Source organism: Astyanax mexicanus, chromosome 14 (assembly GCF_023375975.1).
Source record: "Astyanax mexicanus isolate ESR-SI-001 chromosome 14, AstMex3_surface, whole genome shotgun sequence".
In the NCBI taxonomy this organism is placed as follows: domain Eukaryota; kingdom Metazoa; phylum Chordata; class Actinopteri; order Characiformes; family Acestrorhamphidae; genus Astyanax; species Astyanax mexicanus.
In genome coordinates this window covers 20,581,974-20,603,023 of record NC_064421.1, presented here as the reverse complement: position 1 = coordinate 20,603,023, position 21,050 = coordinate 20,581,974, and the positions used below count along the sequence as shown (strand labels likewise).

General features: G+C 38.0%; 1 protein-coding gene and 1 long non-coding RNA gene across 7 annotated transcripts in view; one reads left to right on the top strand and one right to left on the bottom strand.

Moving 5' to 3' along the window:
• Positions 1 to 10,310: 10,310 nt before the first annotated feature.
• On the top strand, positions 10,311 to 11,269 carry LOC111188837 (uncharacterized). Its single transcript, XR_002648622.2, has 2 exons — positions 10,311 to 10,587; positions 11,172 to 11,269. It is a non-coding gene; the product is annotated as an uncharacterized LOC111188837 (long non-coding RNA).
• Positions 11,270 to 17,904: 6,635 nt separating this feature from the next.
• The window catches only part of col12a1a (collagen, type XII, alpha 1a), a 77,962-nt gene continuing 74,816 nt past the window's right edge, over positions 17,905 to 21,050 (bottom strand). For 5 of the 6 annotated variants that reach the window (XM_049463355.1, XM_007253818.4, XM_015607019.3 and 2 more), the window contains 2 exons: positions 20,444 to 20,614; positions 17,905 to 18,761 (listed from right to left, as the gene is read on the bottom strand). In XM_049463355.1, the coding sequence (XP_049319312.1) occupies positions 18,616 to 18,761; positions 20,444 to 20,614 (317 nt within the window). In that variant the 3' untranslated portion in view covers positions 17,905 to 18,615. Of the gene's footprint in view, positions 19,722 to 20,443; positions 20,615 to 21,050 lie in introns of all 6 variants that reach the window. The other variant, XM_007253820.4, reaches the window with a different exon arrangement.

The following is a 21,050-nucleotide window of genomic DNA, read 5'->3' as shown; positions in this document are numbered from 1 at the left end:
GACTGTTTTTACAGGTTTTCTTACTGCAGAGACCTTGCATGAACCTGGCAAAAAGGCTTCTGTTCAGTAGTTCAGTAGAATTTTTTGCATCATCATACAGAACCATGAATGAATCTGCATCTCAAGGGAAAACAGGATGATGGTGTGGGAGAGAAGTCTGCAGTTCATCATCATGACCACCTTGTACCACCTTGACCCACATTAAACAGCATAAATGTCAAAGAAATCATTATTATACAGTCCATGAGGCCAGATGTTCTACAGCATTTGCCAGCTAATGCTGACATTTTACAAACATGTCAGAGAAACACACGTGAGGATCAAGGTCACTTAGCATTATAAATTAAACAAAAAAAAGGTTTTAACTGGGGATTGTTTTGTTGAAGCACTTCTGCTAGAGCATATGGTGCTGCTGAGTACTGGGGGGAATTCACAGGGAAGCTCCCAGCATTCTCTGTGGCTCAACTATTCACGTTGTTGGGGTTATTGAGGGGGAGGGAAGTTATGAGTGTTTGTGTGTTTGCTTGGTCTTGTTGTCTGGTTGTGGAGATTCCACAGGTGGAGCGTTTTTTATCGTTCTGGTGTTAGTGTGGAGGGCAGATAAGGTCACCCACCTGCGTTCGCACCCCCAGCATTCCAAAATAAGAGTTTTAGCTGATTTCCCAAGAGGCTTACAATGCAAGCGAAATGGGCATAGCATTGCATAGCATGTAAAAAAAAAAAACATTTTAACACCATTAACAAGCTCAGAGTATCTCCATACTTCATAGGCACTGAGAACTTTCAAAGTGCACAGAAGGTCTTTATACACAGAGTACCTTGAGGTAGTTCTTTGAAAATCTTGAAATTAGGTCACGTAAAGTTCATTAAATAGGTCGGAGAGAAGAATTGATTGCAAAATTACGAAACACATTTTCTAAGTACTCAATATCTCGTTTTAAATGTCAGAGCCCTCAAAATTCTACAAATGAAGTGTGCAGCGATTATAAGCTTGTTAGGGGTTTAAAAACAACAATGTCTTTGCATGGGCAACGCTAAGCCCCTATCGCTAGAATTGTAAGCTTGCTGGGAGCACTGGCTAAAAGCGCTATATTTAGGAATGCTGGGTCAAACAGAGATGGGTTATTCAACAAACGTTTGTACTTGTTATCATGTTTCACTAAATCACAAGACCATTTCACACAGAATTTATTCTTTTTTTTTTTCTTAAATTTATTTCTAATTTTTCCCATTTTCTCCCCAATTTAGCCCAGCCAATTTCCCAACCCACTCATTAGGACTCTCACTAGTAAAGCCCCAACACACCAGGAGGGTGAAGACTAACACATGCTTCCACCGATACATGTGAAGTCAGCCACAGCTTCTTTTCGAGCTGCTGCTGATGCAGCATTGCCGAGCAGCATCACAGCGCGCTTGGAGGAAAGCGCAGAGGCTCGGTTCCGATACATCAGCTCATAGACGCCCTGTGCTGCGGACATCACCATAGGGGTGATATGGGAAGAGAGCGCCATCTATCCACCCAGAGGGAGTAGGGCCAATTGTGCTCCCTCTGAGCACCGGCAGCTGATGGCAAAGTTGCATGAGCGGCAGAATTTATCCTTTAAGAAAGAGGACAAAGTGCTTGTCGGTTGTCATTTCTGTCTCTCTCCCTGTTCTAATAAAGTTGCCAATGGAACTATAGAATGATCGTATTACTCCACCCCCGGCGATCCTTTTTAAAATAACCTGATCACTTTCCATTACTTCTTAAACAAACTGGCATCAGGTTTATTAAGGTACATTGTTCTCATTTTCTCACTCTATGTTTTCATATTATCAGGCTTTCTCAGTGTATAAGAGATCTCTAGAAATGATGTCAGAAAGAAATTGCTGATGTGGTTGGAACCGCTGCAGAGACACATTTGTCCTGGAAGAGCACTTTCAGCAGCACTCCCACGGACAAACCACCAGTAGGAGACTGCGGAGAATTTGGAAAAAAAAAAATTGTTTCCTGACAGTTACTTGAATATTTGCCATGGCCTACTTGTACAGCTCTCATTAAAATCTCAATTATATAACATTTACATCATGGTTCAGCCAGTTCAAGTGAAAGGACAGTGACCCTTCTGTACTCACTGACATACAGACGTTTCTCTTTGAATTACTGTACAGTACAGCATCCGAAAATAAAAGACTCTTCAGTATTCTGACTTTATGCAATGTTAAGTTCACAGGTAGGAGGTGTTCTTATACACTACACAAACTAGCCACCACAACTATAATACCAGTTGTAATGTGTTTGTTAGTAGCAAGCTAATGATTTTGTATATCCCTTTACCCACAGAATACATTAATACATAATTTTGACGTTTTCTCTGTTGTAAACTGTAAACAGTAGCTGCTGTATGTGACTTTGGAGTTATTTTTACAAGCCTTTTTTTATAACAGATTCATTTAAGAAAAACAACTCTATACTTTGGCTAAACACAATACTGAAACAATTCACAGTAGCCATGTAGAGTAGCATAACTTTTCCTAACTGTAAAAGAACATCATTATTCCTTTTCAACAATTGTTCAGCATTTTGTGCTGCAAGTTAGCTGACAAGATTGTAGTTGGTTTGCTGGATTAGTTTTTAGCCAAGCAACTGACTAGCACCTACGTGCTTCACCTGCTTCTCTAAACAGCAATGCACACATTTGGCTAGCTTTTAGATTTCTAGCCTCGCTTCCATATTCTCCCAAAGTAGCTTTCCTAAATGGGCTAAATGTAACTGTAGTTTCTAACAGTGTCCAACAGCAGCATTTATCAAAGTACTGAATGACATACAACCAAACTACCATGCTGTATGCCCACCCTCAGCCTCTGCTCTGCTTTTCCATGATTCACACATGATACCATGAACCAGGCCAGAAGAATTTTCCACAGAATTGGTTTGGTCAAAGCCAAAGGCTTGCAGTCTGAGCTCATCTGAGCTAAAAGTGCCTACTAAACTAAAATATCATAGGAAGCAGTGCCAGTCATCAGTATCTCAGTATTGTATGTGTGGCTACATCTTTTAAATGTTTTGACTGTAATAATAAAAACATTTCATTTGAATTGTTCCTTTGACTGTACTGTTTATATTATCATAAAGCTATGCCTAAAACTATACTACAGCATACTGTGCTACACTATATTACATATTACATCTCAAGAGGATCACATACCTTTAGTGTATCTTTACTCTCTTCATAGTTACTGGACACTTTCATGGCCTCATGTTAGTGTTTCATACCCACTGGCCCAGAAACTATGCAGTATAAAGTAGTTTTATTGCACTGCATACATCCATCCAGGCTTTAAAACATCATGCCCACAACCCATGGAATAAATCATTCCTTCTTAGGAAAAAAAAAAATCAACACCACAGATTACAGTGGGTTTCCGATCCATTGCATGAAAAATACCAAAGGCACACTATTAGCATTTTGTATTGGAGATGTAAATCAAATCCATAGCAACATAGAAAAAACTGGATCAGTATTTGATGTTTAAAATCACATCTGGTGGTTAAATGCGTAAAATGTAGCCTTCAATCATTTGACCTGTTTATTTTGGTTTTGCCTTTTTTTATTCAAAGCATATATTTTAGTTTAAGTTAGACCAGTGAAATAGTCACCACACAAAGCACTTTTTGGTAAGGTTTTTACAGCAGTAGGTGACTGTTTTGATTCTATTCAGATGCAACAGTCTTAACACTTCACCCTTTTCTTTGTTATGCTGGTAACTGTGATGTAAACCACCATTTCTTTTATCATTACATTGATTCAGTGTTTAAAGACATAAACTCTAAATTTTAGGAAAATGTTGAATATTGTAATACACAGAAGGTGATTCATTAACTCATTTTACAAACCTCAATTGATAGGGTTTGTATTGTACTAATAACATAATAAGAAAAAGAATGAGAAGAAGAATGAGAAAAGTATGAGAAGAAGAATGAGAAGAAGAAGAAGAAGAAGAAGAAGAATGAGAAAAGTATGAGAAGAAGAATGAGAAGAAGAAAAAGAAGAATGAGAAGAAGAGGTATGAGAAAAAGAATGAGAAGAAAATAACAATAAGAAGAAGACGAAGAAGTCGAAGAAGACAAAGACAAAGAAGTCGAAGAAGACAAAGACAAAGAAGTCGAAGAAGACAAAGACAAAGAAGTCGAAGAAGACGAAGACAAAGAAGTCGAAAGAGACGAAGAAGTTGACGAAGACAAAGAAGTCGAAGACAAAGAAGTCGAAGAAAACGAAGACAAAGAAGTCGAAGACAAAGAAGTCGAAGAAGACGAAGACAAAGAAGTCAAAGAAGACGAAGACAAAGAAGACAAAGAAGTCAAAGACGAAGAAGAAGAAGAAGAAGAAAAAGAAGAAAAAGAAGTCGTCAAAGAAGAACAAGAAGAAGAACAAGAACAAGAACTGTACTGAGGCACATGGGAATAGTTTGGTTTGGTTTAAAGTCATCTCAAAACAATGACCCCCTGGCAGAGACCCCATCCACCCTTCAACCCAACACCAAGAGCCTGAACAATGCTCCACTCCTGAAACCATCACATTCAAATCATATTTATCCAAATAAACAACATCAAGCCCCAGAACCAACCATAACCAAAAAGAAAGGGTGGCTGTGCTGAGAGCTTCCCTGTGAGCTCTAAAGCATCCCCAACCACCTCCATCCCCCACTTGACAGCATCACACTATGTTCCCATGTTAAGTTCATCTATGTTAAGTGTTCCTGTGTGTGATCTGTATATTTAGCCTACAGTCTCTGCAGTAATGGGGAAAGGAGAACTTTGACAGTGGGAAGTGTAATGGGGCAGTGTTTAATTTTACTTGTCACTCAGATACTCTGCACATCCATCTCACTTTTTATGCAAAAAAAACTAGGTGACTACATGGCAGTGTTGCAGTGTGCTTAGATAGAATAACAAATAGAGTATGCTATCCATTGCTACAAAATTATACCATGACTTGCTGTTTGGTTAACTAAATTTGCGGTTAAAAACTGATCAGGGAATGAAAACAAATAGGAACATGTGCATTTCTCAAGCACAAAGACATATACACAACAGTTTGCATTTGTTCTTTTTATTGTCCTCATGCAATGGACAGTAGGACTTACTAGCTCCCATTTAAAACCACTTACCATACTTCAGGAAGCAGGAAGAATTTTACTCAGAGTTGTGGAAGGGTGAGTCAGATTTAGAGCCAGACTGTAGAGCAGGAAGGTCAAAGGGTGAGGGAAAGACCCATAAGCTTTCTAGGAGTCTGGCTGGAGCAAAGTAATGTTAACACTGATTTACACTCTGTAGTAACGTGAGATCCAATGTCTACCAGAAGGAAATGTGCTGCTTAAAAATTGTATAATGAACATGTTTCTTTCAAACTTAAAATTATCCAAAAAAAAAAAAAAAAAAAACATGTCTCATCTTTTTGGATTCAAAATTCACTTTCTAGGGGAAAAAAAAACAACTTTTACACTTTTGAACGTGTCACTTTTATTCTTTTTTTATCCTTGCTGTCTGACACCTAAAACAGAATGCTATGTAATGGATTGTTGGACGGTTAGCTTGCTTGTGTCAGAGAGGGTAGAGAACAGAAAACAATATGAAACTCTCTGTCAAGCCCCCCAGCCCCCTACTACTGCCTTCCAACCACCGAAATAAAACACAAAACATATTAGAGTTAATTAGTTAAGCCACAAGCTATTGTTCCCTTTTCTATTGCTTTCAGAAAGTTCAGTTATTAGATTGTTCTATGTACACGGAACAAAAACACCAGGGGAGGCAAGATTAAATAACCGAACCACAAGGAAAGCTAAGGAAGTGATAAACCTAACAATAAAAGGAATGTCTTCACTCCCACTGTAATCAAACAAGAACATAATGTTAAATACACATTCTTAATACACATTATGTGTATACCATATATAACAATTAATGTCTATTATTTATTTAAAGAAAAAAACTAATATTTATTAGATTTGTGTGGTGCTGTACTACAAGATCTGTTTGACATTTACCACCATTAGAAATATTTGTATGTTTTAAATCACAGTTATTAATGCTGTAAACTTAAAAAGAATGCAAATACATTTTAATCTTATCTGAAAAATCTTGACTTAGGCCCCCATTGGTTTAGATTCTAGAAAAACAATATGTACTAAATGTCAGTAACCATGTATAATGCTCCTACATTTTTAGCATTAGCCAGCACTAGTCTGAATCATTTTACCTACCCCAAATACCTGCTGCCTTAATCCAGCTGAAGTCAGATTCCTAAGTATTAATGCACTCCCACACTTAAATAACTTTAAATGCATGCCTACTACTGGTTACATTTTAACCCTAATATTGAAAGTCAAATATGCCACCCACTCATTAGGACCCACCTATAACTAGCAATGCCTCCAACACTTGAAGGGTGAGTGCTAACACATGCCTCCTCCAACACATGTCGAAGCTAGACACTGCCTCTTTACGAACTGCCATTCATCCAGCGTCACTAAGTAGCCACAGAGTTCAGATATAATTGCTGGATCGGTAAAAGATACCTGTGCTGACCAACATCACACTTGGACAAATGTGGAGAAAGAGCTCAATCTACTCTACCTTTTGTCTCAAAAGAAAAGAGATAAAAAAACTACTACTTTCTTAGTAGTAGTAACATAGTTAAGTTATGTTAATTCCCTAATTACCTTTATACAAATATATTGACATTATTATTATTATTATTATTATTATTATTATTATTATTATTATTATTATTACGGTATGATAACAGGGGCATGATTTGAGAGTCATTTACCACATTCTTCCCTTTGCATGAAAAAAGGAGGGATACTCTTACGCATGCATGCAGGAATGTTATGATAGTTTAAGTGTTTATAGTAACTTCAAGATTTGAATGAAACTCCTTTTTCCAAACCTTCAAAGCATTCTTAACATGTTCTGACTGATGTCCCAGACTCAACATATGAAGAAATTAATAACAGACTTGCACATTAGGTTAAGACAAGATCAGCTGCCTTAGCTAAAAGTCAAATGTTTCATAACTCCCACAGAAGGATTTAATCTCTGGTCATTTTTCATTAATTCTGTTAAGTCACACATTTCTCAATGGCTCCTTTAAACGTTAGCCTCCCCCTCACGTGCTGTCATACGAGTACTGCTGACCGTTCAGGAACACTGACATATAAACAAGAGCATAAAGCATTTTTAAGATCCCGTTTTGAGAATGTGCGGGAGGCAGTGAACACTTTAATGGAAAATGTAATTTAAGTATGATGCAAGGTTTTAAGGACACACAGAAAGAGAGAGAAAGAGAGAGAGAGAGACTGAAGTGAAAGTGCAGAGTGTCAGTTTTAATTTGAGAGTTGGTATGTCCAGACTGGGTGAACTTGGTAGAAATTACAGCTTTTAGGGGACCAAATTTTAGGGCACAAAAAGCTTTTCGAGTTTACCTGTCTGGCTGTTTCTTTGCCAGCTCTGCGGCAGGCCCTCTATTGTTAGGTAAAAGGGTCTGGAGTTCTTCAAGATGTGATATTTACATCTAGGGTGTTCTGCTGTTGCCCCACATCTTGAAGAATAAATCTACAGAATCCCATATTTGCAAAATAAATCTTCATATCCTAAGCATTGCAAAAGCCCCTTCCTATTTCATGCTTGCATGCTCGCAGATGTTAACTATAATTGCATGAATGCATTTTAAATAAAACAGCATGGAGATACATTGGGTGTATCTGTGGATTTCCAAATGGCAGTCATTTAGCATTATCTGTGTTCCTTCTACTGGATGGGGGAGTGAGGATGTTCCCTACGTAAACACAGCAGCAGTCAAAACTTCAAACTTCTTTAAATATTTTTAAATATTCTGGGAGCACAAGGTACAGATTAGACAAATCACATCAGTATCCCAGTGTATTGGTGGGGTAGCATAGTTTTGCCTTTATCATAAATTTGTTTAAATGTTAAGATAAAATTTAAATGCCTTGATAAAAAACAGACCATGATTTAAAGACTCTGGCATAGAGAAATGTGGAATGTCTTTGTGAGCTTCCCACAGAATATACCACTGACTTAAATGCTCCACTTGATCTTTCCAGCAACACAGTGTGTGAACTCTGTCTTTCATCTAATGTGACCACACTTTTAAGATGTGTTCGCATGTAAAACACAAAGCCCTTTCTTGCTTGTCTACAAAATATATGCATTCATCTTTATCCTCCAGCAATGACACAAAACTTTTGTCTGACCATGCTGTTTATCTGACTTCATAGGGGATTTCCTGCTCAGAGGTTCTTGTATACTATTGTATACATGACTAAGGTCTGAGGAACAGCTCTAGTCTCATGAGAAAAATGAGGATTGTGGTCAAATCACCAGATAAGTTGAGAGAAGATACATGTTGAGTTTCAGGAAATGTTTTTTTAATGACTGTGTCTTTTACAACAGTATTCAATGTCTTTGACTATGACAATGAGAATTTCCTGGGAGTAATGGCTTTTTTAATGGTGACTTTATTTACTAAATAATAAATTATGCCAATTTATTCACTAAATTTGCAATTTTATTCTCAAATATGTTATGAAATAACTAAGATTTACAAGGAGGAACATGCCTGAAGTACATCTCTCCTTTCCAATCTAACATCATATCAGTTGCTGATAATCACGTGTGTTTACTACGCCTTACATTACAAAACTCTATATTTAAGGAATAGTTATTGTGAGCCGTGCAGAAAACATGCTTTTATAATCTTTGGAAAATTTAAAGCAGACTTGTGTGGATATGTGTGAAGGGGCCTGAACAAATACATTGTCTTTGGGGGCTTTTATTATTTGAACGAACTCCTGCATGTATTTTGTTCACTATTTTAATTATATGTAATGTAAAGCACAAGTTTCAGACCTAAAATCTTCTAAAAAATATGTTAAAAACTGTGAAAGGGTTTTTAGAGGTTCAGACAGATAGAAAATATTACAGTAGGCCTTACTTGTATTACATTTTCCTCCCATTTAACAAAGATTTTACTAATATATTACACATTTTAGCTGTAAAACAACAACAACAACAACAACAACAACGGAGCCCTAAAGATCAATCCTAGAATGAAAAAAGGTTATTTAAAACAAATAAATATTTTGTGTGATTTTATTTATATATTTTTTGTGGATGATAAATTGTTCCAGTAATTATTATGATACACAGTGTCATTGTCAATTTAAGATCATTAAAAGGCCACAGACATAATGATAATAGGGCATAACAAAGCATTTATACCCTTTTAATGACAACAACATTTTACATAATTAGTCCACCCTGTGTGTATGGAGTCACAGTTATTGAAGCATTGGTCATTGCGCCACTGGCTAAAATACTGTTCAATTAGCGCACCATTATAAAGTAAAGGGAACTAAAATGAGGCTGACTGCAGTACAGCGTGACCACTGGATACCAGTGTCAGGATAAAATCACAAGGGTCTTGCTAGAGTCGAGTTGTGGTCGTGTCATCTAGATGGTTCAGTGTAAAGCTGTTCATACACTACACGACTTTTAATAGGCTCTGAAAAGATTTTTAACAGACTAAAGTCTGACACCTTCTCACATCTAAAGACTATTAGACTTATTAGTCGCAGGCTAGTCACAGGCTACGATTTTGCAAAGACTGGGGGTCACTATTTACAAGACTGCAACTAAATTCTTTCAGAGATTATTTCCCATCATGCTTCTGGTGGAGTTTAACAGAAAAAGAAGCTATTTAACAGTGGAGCAGAAACAGAAGCACTTGGCCACAGCTGCCATGGTGCGTGAAGTTCAGAAAAAAAACTGATTTAAAAAAAAAAAAAAAAAAAAAAAAAAAAAAAGACATTGCAGAATGTGAACACGACCCTGGTTGAGTGAAGTGAACCGTTCCTGTGTTTGCCTTGCGGCTTCCTGTAGCTCTCCTATTGGTTCTTGATATTGTTCACGGCACTATTTGCTTGAGCCTCAAGACTTGCGATAATATTAAACAGGGTTGATTTTATTGGAGCACCTGGACGCGAACCCGACTGACTGAAACTTTCAATCGTAACCACCTTACACTGAACGATCGAGATGGCGTGACCGCGATTCAACTGCAGCTTAACTCTAGCCAGATTCTCGTGATTTTATCCTCAACAACGGCAGCAGAGAAAGAATAATAACCAACTACTACTGACTGAAGCCTGCGGGAAGGCGGAGATGGTCGTCCAGCGCGTCCAGTCCCACCCACTTTGTCCACGTCACGCTTTGTCAGTCTTGCAAGCTTGTAGTGTATACACTGGCTGCGTCCGAAATCGCGTACTTCCATACTAAACAGTATGCAAAAGCAGTATGCGAGATCGGGTAGTGTGTCCGAATGCGCAGTAGGCGAGTTTGAGTACGCGAAAAGTTCCCGGATGACGTACTGCACCGGGAGACATTTTTAAGTATACAAGCCCAGCACACTTCACCCGCTAATATTTCCCACAATCCACCGGGAGCCGCGCTGAGCTGAGTGACCCGTCAGTGAGCGGCGGAGCGGCGGAGGAGAGGAGTGGAGAGAGAGAGAAGTTTATGAGGTGAGGAGATTCAGATATATAAACTGTTTTGGTTGTTTGTGATATCAGGCTGTAAATGAAAGATTTATGAGGGTTAGTTTAAGTTAAAGTAGCGAGTTATAGGGGTGTGGGTTTGTTATTAATGCTGTTGCAGACAGAATATCTTTATTTTCGTATCTGAACTGCTTTACTGAGCAGCGTTAGCCCTGTGCTACTGAGATCAGTTAGCTTAGCTAGAGTTATTAAACTTATCACAACTCTTTATTAATCTTCTGTTCTGCAGCACCAGCGTTTACTAACTCACTACAGCCCTGTATACTGCTGCAGTTCTGAGGAGCTGGAGCAGTTTTAACTTAATACTGATCAGTCTGTATAAACTCATCTGAGAAAAAAGGCTGCTGATATCAGAGAGGCTTTTCAACAGACAGACAGACTGGTTGCCAAAAATCACATTAATAAATTATAACCAAAATCTGACCATTTTATTTAGTTTTATTAAATAGCTAGCTAACCAGCCAGGATGGTAAGACTTTTATGTTGTTCAGAATTTATATTATATTTGTTTAATGACCAAGCTAAACTGTTTTAATCTGTGTGTGTTTCAGATTCAACTATCCTTCCTACTCGAGAGGATGAAGATGAAGAGAGGGAGAAAAATGAACAATGAATAAAAAAAATAAATAAAGCTACTTTAAAGACTTGTCATTCTTGTATTTTGTGAGAAATGTATTTGTGTAAATATGCAAGTGAGGGAAAAATTATATTAAATAAAATAACTAAAATATTTTTTTAATTTACATTTTATTGCCAAATATGATCCCCAGTTTTCCCGAAACTGACTGGTTCTAGCATATTTTATTTACATCAGTAATGCATATATGTTGCCTTTATGTTTAATGCAGTCAGTAAAAGATAATGTATAACAATAAGGATCATGTGTTTAAATATTTAGGCTAGAAAAGGAAATTCTGAGGTGAAATGGAAAGGCAGGAATTAATTAACATTTTGGTATTTATCTTTGAAACTTTTTGATAATTGTTTTGTTGCATAAGCAAGTATTATTAATATACTTCATGAATATTAAACAGTCTGTTCATATTTATTATTAAATATTTCATATTTGAGGAAATATTAATTTTAAGTTTTATTTACAGTCAGTGTTTATTAAATAGGACAGTTTGGGGGTTTATTTATTAATAAGAGCTGATTAATGAGGGGATTTTAATGAAATTAATTAGGGTAAAGCTCTGTAAAGTGTGCCGCTGGTTAGGAGGGGTGAGAGGTGAAAGGGCGTCAGAGGTAAGATGGTGGATGTAGTGCGTCCGAGGCTGCGTGCGTACTGCGGTCTGGCGTACTGAAAAAGCGTACTGCTTTGCTCGACAAGCAGTGCGTACTCACCCCAATCCAGTACGTACTGCTTAAGTACGCGATTTCGGACGCAGCCACTGTATATAAGCCGGACGACACGGCACATTATATTTAAAGTCCGCTAACTGCCCGGTACATTGTTTACTTCCGTTCAGAGGCGGAGCTAAGACATGGTGCTGACAAAGTGGGCGGGACTGGACGGCATGACGCTAACAAAGTGGGCGGAGCCGGACGCACTGGACGTCCAACTCCGCCTTCCTGCAGGCAGCACTCAGTACCTTCTCAAAATAACCGGAAAAGCAGGAAAAATGATACAGTTGCTTCAGGACAAGCACGTTCGTTTGGCGAATCTGAACTAACCCAGAGTACTGTGCCTGAAGTTGCTGCTGCTGGTATAAAAAACACAATAGCAGCGCTACTATGGAGACGAAATGAATCTGTTCATTCATTTTATCCTGATCCTGGAAAGGCTTCCCGCCCAGTGAACCACCCGCTGAATTGTCAACACGCCAACGTCAGACGCAGGTCCTTCTAAAACCAATCAGCGTCAAGTTAAGGAAAACGCATCGATACGTAAGTGATGATTAAAGGATGTAGGAATATCACACAAGGTCTTTGGTGCGCTCCCTAAACTGCAGTGTGAAAACAAAAATAAGCAGACCAAATATATACAATGTAGCAAACACATGATCCTTGGTTCGGACCACGGTCCGGACTTTTAGGTGTGAAAGCACCCTTAGTCTGTGCCTAAAAAGTCTGTGACTTGTCTTTAGATGTGGGAGGGTGTCAGACTTTAGCCTATTAAAGTCTTTTCAGAGTCTTCTCGAATTTGTCTAATGTATGATTAACATTACGTGTCATGACTAGTTTTCGAACTAGCTACTATGGCGTCACATCAATGTCAAGAGCCAGGGGCGCAAAAACACCAGCTGAAAAAAAATAGCAAAACAAATGTAGCTATATGGGGCGCCATAGCTAAATTCTGTAACACTGCTTACCTCCGTCTCGTGTGTCGGTTTGCTCGTTTATCGCCGCGAAATGTTCGTCTGCGGTTTAAAAGCTGTTCTGCTCCCGAGGCCGCTGCCCGCGCACATCTTCCCCCGCCATAATCTCACTGCTCCTGAATGAGCCTGAATTCTCTGTAGAAATTCGCCGCTATTTTCCCGCCCGCTGTTTCACGTTTTCCGCGCCGTCGCGCGCTGAGGCCATGACGTTCTTGCCAACAGGCTGGGGTCGTTCCAAAGCGCTCCCCTGTTCCCTCGCTCCCTTCTCTCCTCGGCACCACTTAGTGATGTTAAATTCCAATCTCGGAATTTATCAACTGAATCGATTCATTTGCATCACAGTGTTTCGATATACTACTTTAAAAACGTATCAAAACGGAAAAAATGTTTAATTACGCCACAGCATTAAAACAGCATTACACATTTTGGTAATAGGTAATAGATCAGAATGTTTTGTCCTTAAATGTTTCTAAATGAAAGTTGAAAAAAAATGTTGTGAGGAGAAATTACACAAACTTTGCATTGTTTATTGTTTATTGCTCTTAATTTGTCAAACCATTTGTGCAGATGAAGGATTTCAAAAAAAAAAACTCATCTCTGCAGTGTGGGATCATTTTGAGTTCCTGATTGCCCACCAGATGCCACTGTGGTGGGTGATTATTCAAAAGTCTCACAAGATTAAATCTTTATCTGAAACAATTGGTTAAATTGATTAGAACATCCAAAAGCCCCACTTTTTGCAACTTAACACCCTTTATCTGGACTGAATCTTATTTAATTAGGATCCTTCAACTGATTTGACTGCCTAAATGATTCTGATCATTTTAAGCGATTCAGTGTATAATCTCATCACACACTGTATTTACATATATTCAGTTTGCATATATAAATAGCTATATGTGCCCCTGTATATTCAAAGCTTCTTTATTATATATATTATGTATGTGTCCACCTTATTCTACAAAACAACAAGATAGGGGCATCTGACTCTGAGCACTAGGCTAGTGTTGAAAAATTCAGAAAGTATGCTTTAGATAATCTTCATATTGAAGTGTGTATCTATTGTGAATTACCTACAGTTTGGAGTATTTAGGGCTTTAGTGCTGGCCTACTCCAAGAAATCTGGCAGGGAGGATCATAGTCACCTGTGGACATCAATTAAGTCATCAAAATGCTGAAAAATGCAATTTTAAGCTTTTGCTTTAAATTAAACAAGCAGTTTGCTTGTTTCTGGTTAAAGCGTCTACAAAGTGACAGGGGTTATCTTGTGAAGTTCAACCGTGTGTAGTAAACATCACCTCACATTTACGCTCTGTTTTTTTAGTAATGTGATGAGCTGTCTGCTTTTTCTCCATTCGATCCTGCGTGCAGGTTTAAACTGTTCCACAGGAGATTTAAATCTGCATACTTTCCTAATGTGTCCTCTTTTTTCCCCATATTTGTTACACGTTTCCTTTTTAAAAATGGCAGGTTTGTACTTACCTCTGCATCTGTAGCACATGCTTAAACGTTCCTTGTGGTTCTTGTGGGCTGCCTCTCAGCTACTTGGTTTAGCGGGCTGATCCCTCCAAGAAGCACTACTTATCAATTTGCTTTGTCCATGCAAATTACGCACATCTTAGGCACGATCTTTACTGCATGTACAACTTTCAAGGCTTTATAATAAGCTGGTTCAGGCTCAGTAATTAGTTTAATGTGGTTATACCACAAACTGTCTGTCTCACAGCCTTATGTTCATAATTGCAACCTTAAGCCACTTCAGAACTAGAACATACTGTACTTCAGTGTGTACTGCAGTTGAATTTATTGTACTGTTTTACTTGCAGATTATTCTTTTTATCTGCTTAACTCACAGTATAATTTGTCATAATCAGCATCTTTTCATGAACTAATGCTGTAGTCATTTCAGAGCTTCATTTACTTGGTGAAATTGTGCTGTCCTGTTGTGTGAACATTACACAATGGAGTGGGGTCATTCCAAACCACAGGGTAAGATTTTAGGATTCCTATCTGGAAAAAAAATTAATGCAGGAAATAACAAAGGGGTGTCAGATGGTATCTATTTGTAAGGTACAAATCATCACTTTTGTTTAGATATTGCTGGAACTGTTTATTTGCTCTCGAGATTTTCTTAAAGCTAAGCAAGGATGTTTCATTGTTTAAATAGCATTACTAAGGTTAGGTTTTCCGTCTTTTAAAGTAGCTAACATTAACATTTGGATTAGCCACGCTAGCTAGCTAACAGTAGAGCCCAATTAAATAAAGTAACATATTTTTAAACTTAAATATAAACTTTGCAAGTTTTTAAATTATAAATTATATGGGAGCATTCAAGAATTTTTCCAAAGACAGCCCCTAGAAAACACTTACAGCATACACTTTTGTAATGTAGCAGAAATTGATTAGCGTATGTGTGTAGTAAACTAACTAGCCATCTAACTTGATGCCCTGATGCCCTGAATATATTTATTTACCACAGACTGATAGATAGGAGACTTAACCATAGTTGTGGCCAAATACACAACTGAATTAAGATCAATTTATTTGCTCCAAAAAAAAAAATATGGTATTACTGTATGTCACATTATTTTCTATTTTACAATAGTTCAATTGTCAGTTTAATTTTATAGTACCATAGAAAATATAACATATTGAAATGCACTGTAGTGCAGGTAGCATTGCATTTTTGTACTATTGTGAAGGAAAGAGGAGATATGCTTATGTTAAAATGTTTACAAGGCCAACTGTGTTTATACATTCTGTTTCCAAATGGCATAAAAATAGTATTTTACTGTCCTTGTTTTGTCTTTTACAAAATGTTCTTGTTGTTCTTCCATTGCCCTCTCTAGTACTGAAGTGTTCCACCTAATTCACAAATTGCTTCTGTAGCCTTGTAGCCTGTAGCCTTGGGTAAAACAGCACACGCTTGTCAAAGACAGCTGCATCAATCAGAAGCGACAGTTCGGAGAGGACCCATTTCTCTAAGTCTGCACTTTAGAGGATGGTAAGATGTTGGAAAAAGCTAACATGAAACAGTCTTCACTAATTGAGAGCACATGTGTTTGAGGGAGGACTTAAAGAGAGACTATAAACACAGAGATTGTTATATCAAACAGATCCTTCCTTAGGACATTTTGTTATTAATTATTGGACTACCAAATTCAGCGTGCAGCCATCAGGATTTCCCAGATGAAATTAATGTTTTATGTATTTTATGTTATTTCACCACAGGTATTATATGCTTTATAAGGCTTTCAGTGGTCACATAAAGTCAAATAAAATTAAGGCACCAAATTCATTTGATTACCTGTAGGTCAAATAAAACGTATTCTAATAGGCCCTGAGACACTTAAGGACTGTAAAGTTGCAGACCAGGGTCAGTCCAGAGGACAAGAACTGATTCAGATCAGATTTCACTGAGTGGTTATAGATCAGGACTACGCCGGGTGCAGTCTGAATACAGTCTGACATGCTGGTACGCTTTACAAAGATCTTTAAGGCATTTATATATTATTGTGGCATCACAACTGTGGGGTTTTAAAGTTATTTGTGTTAATCAGATATAGTGGCTGTGTTATTTGTGGGCTCATGTGCCATGGGGCGGTGGCTCTCTAAATTGGTTTGTGGTCAGTAAATAAAAACTGGGGTTTAATACAGGTTATTCTGACTCTCAGGTCTTCCACTTTGTAGAATGTAAATGTGTTGCCTGTGTTGTCTGGAACACAACTGAAATTCTCGGGTGTTTCATTTTGTGGCCCAAAAATCTCAGTGCCCATTGTTAATTCTTTTCCCCTCAAAGGTTATTTCTTTTTCAATTCTATGAGAATGCTTTGAACATTGAAATGGATGAGAGAGGTGCATTCAACTGTATGGGTTTGACAATCAGCCTTGTGTGTTTGCATCAGATATCACATAATAGCTAATTATGGCTTTGATCTCAAAGAAACTGACCCCAGTAAATGCCAGTGGTTTGCATAGCTGCTCTTAAGCAGATCCTACACAGTATTGCAAAATGTCCAGCAAGAACTACCAATATGTGATTCTCTAAAACAAAATGAGACGTTTGAGGCTTTGGAAACTTGAAGCATAGATATCTGGGAGATACAGACTCTAAGATACATGAAGTCTTAATTAACCACATTCTTCACAAGGATGCATTTATAGAGATCAAGTTTAGACATTCTAGACTTGACGAAAATCCAATGCGAAGGAATTAAAATGAAATAAATGGAGCTAGAAACTCCCAGTTAATGTTATTTCTTTGAGTTTATTTTACATTAGCCAGCTAGGAGGGGGAAAATAATCAAAAGTACAAACTTAGGTATCTATCTTTAGGTATCCCCTTCAAGATTTTTTTCCTTCCACCCTGAGGATCATCAAAAGGGACTTTCCTTAGTCTTTAAACCAGAGAATTTTGCTCCAGGGACTGTTTTAGCACTGCTGTAAATTTTTCATTGCCCCCATAACAGATTTTACTGATCTACTGGATCTCACTGATCTCCTGGATGTTATAACTTTACCTATGGTACTTTTCAAATACATGGAACCTGCAACATTACGCTCCTTCTGAAATATGTCTGGTAACATCAGAAAACACTGTTAACATCTCATCTTTAGAGAAATGACTCAGAAACAGTGGAAACTGCTGAAAGGATAGTGTTCCAGATATCTGTATTGCATTGCATAGAGTATCAAATTTCTGGCTAATCAGTTCTCTGCAAGATTTACACAAAGTTTTATTCCCCACTTAGCTAGCTTAAAGAAAGCAGGCACTAAAACAATCACCTGGTTCTGGGTAACAGGTACCAAATTTGGCGAATGGAAAAGTAAACAGCAGAACAGAGTTGGTGCAAGTACTGTAGGTAATATGCAGTAGGAAAGTGCCAATATAAATGTTACAGAAGAAAAGTCTTATCTGTCATTTACGTAACTCAACACACTGCTCAAGACAGATAACAGACACGGGTTAAACATTTTCAGTAGTTTTATTGAAAAATGCCTCTTCTGATTCAGAAATAAATAAGAAAAAAATGCTGTGGAATTCACAATGTGCAGTTAAAACATAACGGAGCAATTCTATGACCATAGTCTTGCAACAAATTCCAACTGCTTTTGAGATTGATAAAACAAAAGGAAAAACTATATTCTGTTTTTAAAATGTACTTACTAAATATACAACACAGTCATGCAATTCCATCTTTGGTACAAATGAGCTGTGAGTTGGTATACAACAGATAAATATTTAGAATAATGAAACAAAAGCCAGATCTAACAAGGTCTTTAAAATGAGGATGGAATTACAACTAATAGCCTTCCCTGATGACAAGGAAGGCATAACAAAAGAACAAACTGCACTGATAGGAATAGGTTCGATTTAAAAAAATAAAAGGCCGTTGAATACTGATTTAGAGTTAGTGCACTGCACATGAGTCTCATATAAACATAAAAGGCAGTTATGTTACAAGCCAAAAAATAAATGAAAATAAAAATGTTTGGGGACAGTGAGAGAGCACACAGGTTTCTATACAGGAAATGAGGGTTGAATATCAGCCTTATTTCCACTTAACCTTGTTAAAGATTTGTGTATGCATGAATCCTGATCCAATAATGACATTCAGTTTCAGATGTTGTCCTTCATGCAAATGAAATTTAAAGATACTTCCTTCTTGGTTTCTGTTTATAACCTTTTAGCTTGCCGTGTTGATAGTGATCTCTTTCCGCGCTGGTTTCGTAAACCGGGGGACTGAATCTCTGTCACAGTATCTTCTGATGGTTCCGCCGGAATTGGCACTACGTAGGTTTCAGGCTCAGATGGGTAGCGGCCTGGTTGGAAATATTATTTGGCCAATTCAACATATGCAGTGTGCTTTTTAATAGCTGGCTGAGATATGGACAAAATTTCATTTGCACTACATGCAGCTGATAAGTGTTGACAGTCAATGATGGTTCTATATTATGAAACTAATCTATCACTTAGCATATCAAAGAAAGAGAAAAAAACTAGAACCAGTTTTCTAGTGTTCATGTCAAATTAAGACTATACCACCACTTTTCATAGAGCCAAAAGTGCTCTTTCTCATAACACACCGAGGTATTACAGTATAAGATAAATTACAATAACAACAAGAGCAAAATGTGACTTATTTTTAACACAGCATTTAGCAAAACATGTATCAAGAAAAGCATGGTTACATGTACAAATAGCACATGCTACATTTTTCACCTGAGCGGAGGCTTTAATCGTCAATGAAAGCAAAAAAAAAGAAAATAATAATGGAATTAAAGGTATAAAGGTTATGTTGGCAGTCAGCAAGAAGCAAGTTATGAGGCACAAGCTTGATGATGGATGTTAAACCATTTTAGTTGTCTGTTTAATTGAAACTCATTTACAAGGCACAATTAGTTTATTTACACCTCACCCCCCATCCACTGGTGAACTCAGTTATGAAATCTTCATGGTTAGTAGTTTACATGCTTCTTCAGCAAAGGAAGCTCACTCTTGCTGTTTGTTGCTTTGGAGTTCAAGATGCATCAGGCCACTGTACGTGGCCATCACTGTTGCCTGCCTGATAGAGTAGCGGTCAGCTGGTGTTAGTGGCAGTCCAGTCCTTTCTTTGGTTTGATTTGGTTTTAGAGTTGGTCAGCAAATGTTCATTAATGAAATCCATGATGGTTACCCTTAAAAGCTTATTAGCAAGTGTGCTGATCTCTCAGACACAGTTTTTTTTTTTGAGGATTTCAATGTTTAAGGGCAGGCAGCTTAGAAAGAATACTATGCCGAACCTGAAATGGGTTAAAGATGGTGTTAGTGCATTTGTTTTCCTTCATGTGTGAAATCAACTCCAAACATGCACTGGCAGTAAGTACCTAGTCGCTGTACTGTAACATCATTTTTATAAAGTTGGCAAGTGTTAAAAACTGTATCGAAATCTTATATCTCCAAAATGGTAACTCTGACCCTGTTTAGACCCGGTCACTTCATGTGACCAGTACCTGGATTAGACTGGATTGAAATCTGATTGCTGAGTGTGAGAGAATGTGCAATTTAGATTGTTACTGGTGTTTGAACTGGTTGTTGATTGTGTCTTGGCGAGACGAATGTGTTCACTCTGCCAAAATATGCGGTTTTAGACCACCTACTGAAGTGATTTGAGCATTTGGATTTGTATCTGTTTTAAATGAGTCTTATGTGCGTTTAAACATGCATTTTTTTTTTTGTGTATCTTATCCAGATATTATCCTGATATTAAGACTTAAGAAGTGACCAGGTGTAAACGGGCGATTTGTTGAAATAATGTAACAAGATTTTGTTCCAAGCCATTTTGGACCATTTCTGTTGGTCCGTTCATTAAGAAATGATTAAGCAATGTACAGAAAAGTAGATGTTTTCAAATGTTGGGGGAAAATGTGGAGTTACAAGGTTTCGATACAACAGTTTTTGATAAGCATTTAATCTTATAATGCATCTAAATGAGCTAAATTCCCTGATTCACTGATGTCCGTACCTGGGTATCCTTGCCCGTTGTAAGGAATGCCAACGCACTGAGAGGAATCACAGTAACCAGGAGGCCCGGGTGGCCCTCTAACTCCTGCACCACCCTGGCGTCCTGGTGGGCCACGGGGTCCAGCTGAGCCTGTAGGACCAGGGGGGCCAGTCTGGGACAGGCCTGGTGGCCCTGAAAGAAAGAAAGGGGAGGAGGGGGGGTTGCAAAACCATCAGAGATCTACTGACATCACTCTTAAATCTCAACTGGAAGTGGAAAGGAAAAACTGGTTTCTAGCACTGTAATTTAAATATTTTGACTGCTCAATTAAAAGGGAGTAGGGGGAGAAAAAAGCCCTCTTGCCCCCCTGCCCCTTTCTGTCTAGACAGCATAAACCAACTTTGGAATGATTTCACCCCTTTGCTCTCGGTCTCACACACTCTGCCGTCAGCACATGTGTTGTCAATGAGGCCCCTGGAAAGAAAACATTCTGCAACAGTCTGACCCCCCTACTACAAAAGGTGAGTCATCATCAGCTTCCTCTTACTGTACTCATACAATCTTTGTCTCAATTCATTCACAGTGAAGTGAGACACGAGGTTTTGGCTTGGTTTGCGCGAGACAGAAC